The 11,111-nt window shown below is 38.3% G+C and overlaps 1 protein-coding gene and 1 long non-coding RNA gene across 2 annotated transcripts; one reads left to right on the forward strand and one right to left on the reverse strand.

Annotated features, from left to right (window-relative positions):
• Positions 1–4,210: 4,210 nt before the first annotated feature.
• LOC133722138 (peroxidase 21) lies at positions 4,211–5,994 on the reverse strand. The gene is made up of 5 exons (XM_062148961.1): positions 5,842–5,994; positions 5,430–5,578; positions 5,127–5,315; positions 4,859–5,024; positions 4,211–4,732 (listed from the first exon to the last, which is right to left on the reverse strand). The coding sequence occupies exons 1-5, from the start codon at positions 5,924–5,926 to the stop codon at positions 4,326–4,328; spliced, it is 996 nt and encodes a 331-aa protein (XP_062004945.1). The 5' UTR covers positions 5,927–5,994; the 3' UTR covers positions 4,211–4,325.
• A 3,192-nt stretch (positions 5,995–9,186) lies between these two features.
• Positions 9,187–10,799, forward strand: LOC133723680 (uncharacterized). The gene is made up of 3 exons (XR_009853195.1): positions 9,187–9,478; positions 9,588–9,706; positions 9,839–10,799. It is a non-coding gene; the product is annotated as an uncharacterized LOC133723680 (long non-coding RNA).
• Positions 10,800–11,111: the final 312 nt, after the last annotated feature.

Below are 11,111 nucleotides of genomic sequence, written 5' to 3' on the forward strand. Positions count from 1 at the left end.
GAGTGCCTTTCACAGTTTCACTGCATCTGTTCTCGTGCCTGACATAGTCGTCTGGCTTGCTCATTCCTATTGTTTTTGTTTAGGGAAAATATCAAGAATGGTCACTGAGTTTTGACATTTTCGACACTTAACTCACTGTATTTTCAACAATATCACATAACTCACTCAATTTTGAAACCGTCTATCACATAACTCACTATCGTCTAATAACGTTTATTATCCGTTAAATCACTGTTTGGGTGTTGTGTTTTTTTTTTTTTTTTTTTTTTGGGTTAATTTTCCGTTAAATCACTGTTTGTTTGTTTGTTTGTTTGTTTGTTTTTTTTTTTTTTTTTTTCCTTTGGGTGTTGTGTCCTCAGATCTTCTTCTTTCTTTCCCCCGCCCCCTCCCTTATTCATGCTTTCTGGGTATGGTTGTTGTGCACCAAATTACAACAGATTCATTAGACAAGTATATTGTTGTGGGTGTGGGGCGAGACGGAGATGGAGCGGCTGGGGGAGGTAGGGCGGTCGTGGAGAGAGAGCCGGACGGACTGAGCCGACGGGGAGGATCTGGCGAGGCTCACGTGCGGGGGAGAGGCGACGCGTGTGAAGAAATCGCCGGCGGAGGGGGTGGAGAAGTTGGAAGTGGAGGAGGCGAAGTCGGTGGAGGAGGAGTGGGAGGTGTAGAACCTTCCGGAGAGTGAGGATGAGTTTTAGAGAGAGAAAGTGAAGGAGTTTGAGAGAGAGAAAAGGTGGGAGGAGAGAGAGGGAAGAAGAAGATAAGAAAGAAAAGAGAGAGAGAAGAAAAAAATAAGATAAAGGTTTAAGATAGTGAAGAGACGAAAATACCCTTTAAAATATGACCATGTAGACGGTAGTGAGTTATGTGATAGACGGTTTTAAAATTGAGTGAGTTATGTGATATTGTTGAAAATACAGTGAGTTAAGTGTCGAATATGTCAAAACTCAGTGACCATTCCTGACTTTTTCCCTTTTGTTTATTGCGTGCGTATAAGAAAACCGTGCTGGTTTCTCAGTTCAGGCATGTGCTCGATCATGTGCAGATGACGAAATTTCTGGGAGTAAACAACAATTCAACATGCAGGGTAGCATCAAAGTTTGTAGTTTTCTCAGTGTAAAACCAATGATGCATGCTTGGAGGAATGTCATTTGGTAAGATATTTCTCTTTTTTCGGTATCTCACTGTTATATTCTAGTTAAATCACAACTGTAAATAATTTGGAGTCGTATCAAAAAAAAAAAACTGTATGTAATTTGGAGAGAATCTTTTGCATTTTGTGTGATCAACTATTCTAATGATTTTTTTCTTTCGACAAACAGCTATTCTAATTGTTTGTCCCTACAAGAAGATAACGGGTTTAGCAATTCTTTTTCAGTTCTTATTTTATTTCTTCTTGCGTGTACTACATTAATGGTTTTTGTATCCCTAGCATTTAAGAAAAATAACCCAGACGTAACAGTAAGTTAATAAGCTTAACAAAAGAAGGAAAAATGGAAAATCTTGTATCCTATAACAATGGCTTTTAAAAAGATAATATTGTCTAATTTTTTATTTAATTTTAAACATATAGAAAATTTTAAAAAAATTGAGTTAAAGAGATAATATATTCATTACAAGCCAGAATAGGCCGTTACATATCCTTCCAGTATCATTTAAGGGCATAGACAGACAAGAAGCTAGTGATAGTACCCAACAGTGGTACGTACATATGGTCATACTCATTAGACATTTAAATACTTAGAGATAGCGGATATCCTCCTTCGGTACTACTCTAGAGACGCTAGAGAGATATTGGGTGCACCTTAGTGCTTAGGTTCCTAAATACAAGGAATTTATTGTAAAAGACAAAGCTAAAACATAGTAAAGACCTAGGGCATCAACCCTAGTCCAACATAGTAGACCCAAGAGCATCCAAAGGAATAGCCCAACTCCAGAGCCCATCAAGCTAGCCTGATCTCAGCCCATCATCCCCGACGACATGTCGTACGCCACAAGCTCAGTGCCCCTGACGACATGCCATATGCCACAAGCCCAGTGGCGCTGCTCGACCCGCTCTGCCACGATCCATACTGCTGTGATCCATGCCTTCGCGACCTCTCGTCGCTTCAACCCAAACCGCCGGGCTCCACGCCGCCACAACTCACGTCGTTTACACGCCATCTGGAATCTCACCGGTCTTGATCAGCACAACCCAACGCCGGTTGAGATGCGGCCTGAAAAAACCAAGCCCGAGCCATCTAGAACAATCCCGAGCGCAACCACCCAAGGAAGACCCTCAGACCATATCGATCGAATACTCGTTCGGCAGCAAACCCCAAGACGACGGCGAGGCCTGAGGCCATCACCGTTCGGGGAGCCGCCGGACAAGGTCGAATACTCAAGATGGAAAAGACCGGACTTTTGGGTTTTAGGGTTTCTCTCGAGGAAGAAAAAAATCGGTTACAAAAATATAGAAAATAAAATTAAAACTTCAGCTAAATGAGTTACAATCTCGTTTGGTTCGCGGAATTTGAGTATTGGGAAAAGAAACTTCATTCATTTTCTTCTGTTTGGGATGTAAAAGGAGGGATCCCGTAAAAGGAAAGAAAACATTTTCCTGAAAGAAGAAAAATATGGGTGACATAGTGGTTCCTTCCATACAAGGGATTCATTTTACTTCATTCTTTCCTTGCATTTATTACTCACTTCTCATTATTTATTGTATTAATTACAAACATTTTAACAGCTTTCTTGATAACTTTTCTTATATTACCAAACACCAGAATGAGAAGTTAATCGAAAATTTAATTTCTCATCCCATGAAAAAGACAAGTAAATTATGTTTCTTTCTGCAAACCAAGCGTGGTTGTGTGTTGTTTCGTGGATTTGAGAGTGAAAAAGTTCATTTCCTGTGATTGGTAAGCACAAGAACATGCATGAACATGTTTTCCGGAGGAAGGGAAAAGGTGGGGGGAAGTAAATCCTCCAATAACATCAAGGGATTCATTTTCCCTCACTCTTTCCTTACATTAACTTGTCACTACTTTATTTCATTAATTTTATAAATTGTCTAGCAATTTTTTTTTTTGACAAGTTCCCAAGTGTGTTGGAAACCAAAAAAGACAATTTATGGGAATTTTTGTTTCCTATCCCATGAGAAAGATCGATCAAGGAAAAATTTTCCTTTCCAAACAAGATTTAAGTAAAAATTTAGTCTCTTGGTGGATTTATGGTAACGTTGTAGCTGGTGAGAGGTATTCTGTTGGGTTTAAATATAGTTCCTCTCTTGGGTTCTAGATTAATTTTTCTGCCTTGCTCAATTTTGAATGAGATCTGGCGGTTCAGGGTCAAACGACTAGGTTTCTTACCTTTAGATGAATGCTAATGGACTCCTGAAAGTTCAAAGGATGGAAAAGATGTTAATTACATTTCTACCACTGAAAATAGTTAAATAATCTCAATGGCAAAGTGATATATATTTTTGTACTTTTAACATTAACTGACCATAACTTTCTTATTAAGTTAGTGAGCAGATAGATGAACATCACTATAGAAAACATATATTATGTAATTTGTTTCTCATTCAAAAATAACATTTAACATATCTCTAATATTTAAACCACGTGGTGTGGTGTGTTGGTCGAATGGCCTAGTCTGGAACCCCCAGGTCTAGCGTTCGAATCCCAGCTCCATCCCGTGGCCAGTAGATTTGAGGGACCCTTTGGGTTCGTGCGTCTGCGGTGCAGTGGATTAGTCTGGCTTTACCAGGCTTTCGCCGCAATGTCGGTGCAGGTGTCCTGGCGCTGGGATACCACTGCATGGGTGTGTGAGTTACTAACAACTAACCCGATCAAAAAAAAAAAAAAAAAACATATCTCTAATTAATTAGATTAAGAAAAATAAATTCTGTTGGAGGCTACGATTCAGTGACTTAATTAAATTGTAGCATCTTTGCTAGCTATTTTCCTTGGTGGTGGCGCAAAATGCTTTCCAGAACATACTGAGAGGTAGTACCAAATCCACTAAGGGCGTAGTAGTGAACTAAATCTAGATTTCTCCTTTTGTACGTATGAAATTAATTTGGACCAAACTTGTGTTGAAGAACCTGTCAAAACCAATTTATACAATACCTTTCTTTATTAGTCAATGGAATTGTAATTGCAAGCACACAAAAGAAGTTGGGTTACCAACAAACTTTGAAGACCAAAAAGAAAAAAGAAAACAAAAAGAACAGAAGAACAGAAGTTGGTCTTATTTACCAATACAAAAAGACTGGTACGTTATATATTTCACATACACTGGTACTACTTTACAGTAGTACAGTGATCTTATACATCACATAACTAACTGCCGTTCACATAGCGGCAATCCTTTCTGATCTCTCCTTGGTCTCCAGTAAGTGGATTGTTCTCCGACAAAAGAATTGCAGCTCTCGAAAACTGCTCGTAGAAGTATCCATTATCGGAAGCCATCTTCTCCACAAAAGGCAATGTCTCTGGGTCAGAACTCAGTTGTTGATCGATTATGAGCAAACCCTTGTGGTTCAAGACGTTCTTGTAGTACATGTTATCCAGAATCATGGGTGTTTCGCGGTCGAATCTTGAATACTGCACTGCTTTCGGGTCAGGAATTGGAGTCGGGCAGCGAACTTTGAGGTACGCAGCATGGTCGGGATCCAAAGTTGGATCAACAGTAGGGTAGAGTCTGTGCACAAGATTCAGGCAGTGAACTCGACCCACGGAGTGAGCTCCTGCATGAAGAAAAGTGACATGGAGAAATGTGATTGGTATCTATGGTACAAATAATTATTCCTTTGATTATAAATGTCATCAACAATTAGCTAGGCTGATACGAATTCTATTACACTCGTACGTACCTAAAAGGGCAACCATGCCTTCAACATCGATGCCGATCGATTGAAATCGAGAGAGCACTAAGGAGATGGAATCATTGTGATTAGGTATAGACTCATCCACCACTCTTGCATGACTCTCCTTGCTGTCTCTCCTTCCCGTTTTCATTTCAATCCGAGGCCCTCCTAACTGCAACCAAGTATATTTAACATATTTGAACCAATATTAATTAGTATTAATCATGTAAGGTTTTAATAAGGTTGATATATAGAAAAAAGAATGCAGTCAGACCATGACAATGCCATCTCTTGCAGAAAGAGTTATAACATCAGCGCAAGAAACTGTAAGAGGACATTCCTTCTCTAGGGCCTGTTTGATGGTGTTCACGTACTTAAAATTTCTCATCCCAAAGCTCCGATCCGACGCTATCTCTGACTCCATGCCGTCTGCCGCTTCTAACAACAGAGACGCATCACATCCCTGCATGCAGCCCGGGCACATAATTCAAAACAAATTTTACTGCGAGTTGTACTTACTTAACTAATTAATTATGGTATACAAAGGCACAAAATATATAGCTTGATCAATTAATACCTCAACAATGCAATCGTGGAAGAGATTTCTGATCCAGGAGACGGCGGTATTTCCATGTTCCTCGTAAAGGTTAGTGACCTCTTGCTTGATGATTTCTTCAGCTTTAGGGCAACTCTGGGAATAATAGTTCTGTTGCAGCTCACTTATACCTGTATATATTTGAACCAACCAAATAATTACCGTTACCGTTTTTGTATGCATTTCTTCGTGATAGCGTACTATTGTTAGATATTCTGAATGTACAGATCGAAGTACTATATGATCATTAGTTCAGAACTTCAGATTCAGAAAGTATTTGGTAAACGACAATTTATCAGTGCATATACGATTTGAGAAGCTAAGCAGAGAGATCGAAGCTGAACTCGGTGACATAGAAATAGTACTGATTATAAGTCAGGAAAGAGTTACATACCAACTTGAAATTGCAAGAGCAACAGAAATAACGTGATCACGAAGCTTAAAACCAAAGAGTGCTGCTTATATTTATAGGAAGCCATTTATCTTTCGTCAGCTTCAAGTTCTTCTTCGGCTTCTTGGATAAACTATCAACTATGACCTTTATATAGGATCCCAAGCTGCCTCAGTGCCTTGGAAGGATTCAGAGCCTCTCCACCGAGCCATTTTCTTTGACCTTTCGACAAAATATCCACGCGCGAGAGTTGAGCCACTCAAAAATTATATTAAGCAAACACATTTATCTGGAATATGATTACCAAAAAATAATAATATGTCAATGGTCAGTAAACATATAATTATAATACCACTTAATTAATTTGTGAGTTGGAACGGTCCTATAAATCGGAATTATTTATATTCGAGAGAGTATTCAATGCACCGATGTGTACTTGCACTAATAGAAATTGACGGTTGGATAACATTAAGTATATTTTCTGTTATTAAAAAAAAAATTGTCTATAAATATCAACTACTCAGATTTGTTAGAATTGCTGGTTCACTTACATCCCCGGTGCGTAGAAGAATTTTTCATATTTTGATCGTTCAAATTCTAGAATTAGTCAAATATATTTATCAGGTACCAATAACGTATCATATGTGAAACAAAATTATGGTCAATGAAAGCAATACCACTTGATCTACTGCATCAGATATGTTCGTCCAATTATAGAACACAAATGCAAAGGACGTACATGATTCTGCTTTTATGTCTACGGTCGAGGGAAGATGTTGGATGAGATTACAGGAAGTAGCGGAGAGGTAAAGAAAATTAATAATGTTGATCCCTTGATCTTTAGGGCACACAGAAGAGAGGCTCCTTTCGGTAGGACAGACTATGAGTTTTCTGGAGATTAAGAGACATAAACCTCACTTACGAAGCAGTCCGTAATCTTTTAGTGAACATCATTTTACATTTCTAATTAGACACATTATTGTAATGAGCATTCTCTGTGTACATAGTCTGGCCTGCAATTAGTGACCAATGGATTGGGTTTTGACTTGTTAGTTATTAAGTTTTGGTGAATATGCTTTATTGCTATTTAACACATTATTGCTTAAATTTTTTGAACACACACATACATGTTTTTATCATATTAAATTCAGAAATGAATGACTCTTGACATCACAGAATTTCCGTTCAATAATAGATAATGCATGAGAATGGACGGTTGAAGAACGTATATTTTTCTTTTGGGGCGGCAACCTAATAGATAATATATAGATCGAGTAGCTTGTAAGATACGTGGAGAATCTGACAATATGTCAAACACTTGAAGACGGGCGTGCTACAGATAAAGCCTTACGAATAAAATAACAAGAAGAAGATTACCAGAAGTTGCAGAAGATTTGGCTGAGGCGTGGAAATGCAAAGTCCTTAAAGCTGATATTGCGCCCTCTAAAGAAGCACTATGATGCATACAGTGCAGAAATTTTGTCTCTGGTGATCTCAAGGGTTCAACTACCAAACCGTAGCAAAATATAAATTGAAGCAATAGAAAATGTCCAGCAAAAGAAAGGAAAAGAAGGATTTCGAGTATTGCGTATAGGAAAACTGAGATAATGGAAGAATCAGCTGGGTTGCTATATCTGATTTTGTAACAACTCGCGAATAAGTATCATATGCAGAATTATGACAGGTAACTCATGGACTTTGATATATACATTTGAACCAGGTGAAAAATGAAGCAGTATATTTCATGGACTTTACTCCTCTTACGTAAAGCTATTTATGAATATACCGACTTTACTTTTCAGTGCATGCACATACATATATGCGAGAGTGCAAGTTTAGGGTTTAGTGGTGCCAAATTTGATTAGTAGCTTTTAAGATGAGGAAGCTCAGTAACCAGATATGAAATATGAAAGAAATATAAATGAATTTATAAGTCGTCATGTTGTAATCACACTGAAGGTTAATTAATATTAGCCTCTAAATTTGGGTTGGCGATCAATCATCAGATGCTATAGTACGTGGCCACTAAATCAGGGATGAGGTTCAATACGCCACTTAATATTTCTTAGCCACTAAATCACGTTTCATGATCATGATGGATAGTTGGAAAATAATCTTCCAATGGAAAGCTTACATAGGATTAACAAAAGCAGAAGTTGTAGGTGGGAGACGGCGATTGTTTATATATGGTTAGTGATCGATTTTTTCTTTTCTATTCTACTGATGATCCAGTTGCCCACCAATTCTTTCAGCCCACCAATTCTTTCAGATAAGTAATTGACTTTCTATTTGAGTGGTAAAGAATATTGCTGCCGTAACCCAAAATGTATCCAGCATTACAATCTGCGGAAAATTCTACCGTACATGGCTTTACAAACAGAGATAATCAGTAACTATATATAATTAATGAACGACGAAAGAAATCACATTAACTAGTGATATAACAATTGAGACAATAAGCTAATAAAAAAAAATAAAAAAAAACTACCAATAATTAATAAAACATACATACAAATGCCCAACATCCAAGAGCTACTGAATTGTATACAGCTTGCTTGGGTTTGCAACTTGCTAAAGACGGAGGTTATGGTGCTCTTCTTGAATTAGCTAAAAGTCTAAAACTTATTTTTGCTTTTTATTCTTTTATTTAATATGTTATTTTTCAATGTCATCAGCAAGGTCATCAGCCAGAGCATTTAGTGGCTAGGATCCGGATCCATTTCTTGGCACTAACTGTGGATAACAATTTAGATATTGCCGTAAGAATAAAATCCAATGTCTCAAGAGAAAGACTTGCGCGGGGCACCCGCACTACGTGGCAATGCGGCAGACCAATCACTGCCTAGCAGGGGGGTCTTTTGGGTATTGTACATTTAGGAAGCAGGAGCATTTTTGGAAAAGAAGAATTGACGAGCATGACAACTCAGCAAAAAAACATTAAATACTCATAAAATATTAATTGACGAGCAGCTCTCTTTCTTCTTCCTCACCAACTCTCTCATTCAACGAATAAAAAAAACAATCTCATTTTCCAGCAGAAGCATCCATGATCCATGTAAGTCTCCACCCGACCACCCATCTCTTTCCATTCATAAGCAACAACCAAAAAGCCATAATCTACAATTATGATTAATTGGATTTTAAATGTCTTCACAATCTCTAGTGTGAAGTTGATCGATCATATTCAATGAATCAAGAGAAAAATGTACCAACAGTGCCTCAATTATTGTGCACCGGCCAGTTTGATATCCAGACTCACAAAGCTATCAATGTAATACCTAAAGTCTTATATTGCTATCAACGACATACTTCCGTTAAATTTTCGTAACTGTTCCGTTAAAGGGCTGACGTGGCAAACACGTGGAGAAAATAAAAAGGACAAATATGTCTTTTTACCCAAATGGCAGACCTAATTGGTTTTTTTTTATTGACAGAAATATAAATAAATAAATAAAGGGCTTGTATGAAGGAGTCGTCAAGCCCTCCGCCGGAGACGACGTCATTGCAGGTGAATGCTTGTTAGGTCCAGGTTGACTGACAGAGGAAGCACCCAGAATCACACAGTTGTCCAAAGTAGACCTGAAATCGGCCCTATTTAAGCAAAACGTGACCCGAAATCGGCCCTCTTCATGCAGATCAGGTAGGTCTCTGAATGCTAGCATACTCTTCGTCACTGTCATCATCTTCGCTGCACTCTTTTTCTTGAAATGGATACCCATCTTCATTAGTAACATTATAACTGCAAACAGGGTCCAGAAGACTGAGATCTTGGGTTTCATTATTCATCGTGTTTGCTAATGATTCCCAAGAAATTAAACAAACCTTTTAGCAATATCACACAGATGTAGAATCATTTCATCCAAACAAAGTAAGCGACGTTTTTCTTTCTTTGTCAACTTTAGAGTTGACATCCATAATAGTAATTCATTCAAGTATGCCATCAAAACAAATTAACAATTGATTCTACTACGGAAAAATGACTATTACTTTTCAACTGCAGAAAGAATGCAACGCAACAGCATACGAGTTGCACCAAAGTACCAAACGACTATCATCTGGGTTTAATTCATCTGACTCTCTCCACAGTCCACACCGGCCTTCATCTATCATCTTCTTCACAGCCATAACCCAAATGATTTTACATCTGGTTTTAATTCATCAAGGGAGAAGCAGATTTGATGAGACAGAAAACAAATTTGGGATCTACTCTCGTAATTCTTCGTCAATCGGAGCTCTACCAGCTATAAATTTGATGAATTTTCTTTCTTCACCACCCACAAACCCAGACTCCGCTTCCCCCTTATCTCCTCCGCTTCCAAAGATGTCTGGAGAAGAACACCCCACCCCAAAAAGACGCCGTCCCAACCATCCGAACCATTCCGCCACCGCCGCAAGCTCCAAGGCACCACCTTCCTGGACCACAGCATCGACATGGACGATCTCACCGCCTCAATCCGTGCCACCCAAAACGAGCACGACCTCAACTCCCTCCTCTTCCCCTACAAGTCCATGGCTGGGTTCATCGCAGTAACAACGGAAAGAAGAAGAGGAGAGAGAAAATTATAAAACAATTATTTAATTAAAGAATTAAATTGTTGGTAGAAGTTGAGGTTATTTTGGTCATTTGCCATCTCTGTTTTCTCCACGTGCTTGCCACGTCAGCTCTTTAACGGAACCGTTACGAAAATTTAACGGAAGTATGTCGTTGATAGCAATATAAGACTTTAGGTATCACATTGATAGCTTTGTGAGTCTGGGTATCAAACTGGTCGGTGCACAAGAGTTGAGGGACTGTTGGTGCATTTTCTCATGAATCAATGTTGGATTTCTTCTGCTATCGGTTGATCTGGAAGTCCATATATCATTTCCTTTTGCTGCAAAAAGCCCATAGATGCAAATCAACACCTTTGTACCAATCCTCAAGGTGTTGGAAATGGCTGGTCTCTCCAATTGGGAATAAAATCAAGACAAGTATAGATAGGGTTAGGGATTTGCAGGGAAAGAAGAGAGATGATTGGGATTATGGCAAGGGATCCATATGGATTTTGATTGCATGATTTGCATCTACTTGAGAGATTTTGAGTAAATTTCATTTTACCTCTATGATCTTTACACCATAAATTATTTGTGCCCCTGCACTTTTAATTTCATCATGCGTGCTTCTGTACTTATCAATCTCAATCAATATTGTCTATTCCTTGATTTTTTTGCCAACTATTGTGTTATGTATTTGAATTGTAGTCACATATGATATAATTTTGCATGCCACATTA

This window comes from Rosa rugosa, chromosome 7 (assembly GCF_958449725.1).
Source record: "Rosa rugosa chromosome 7, drRosRugo1.1, whole genome shotgun sequence".
In the NCBI taxonomy this organism is placed as follows: domain Eukaryota; kingdom Viridiplantae; phylum Streptophyta; class Magnoliopsida; order Rosales; family Rosaceae; genus Rosa; species Rosa rugosa.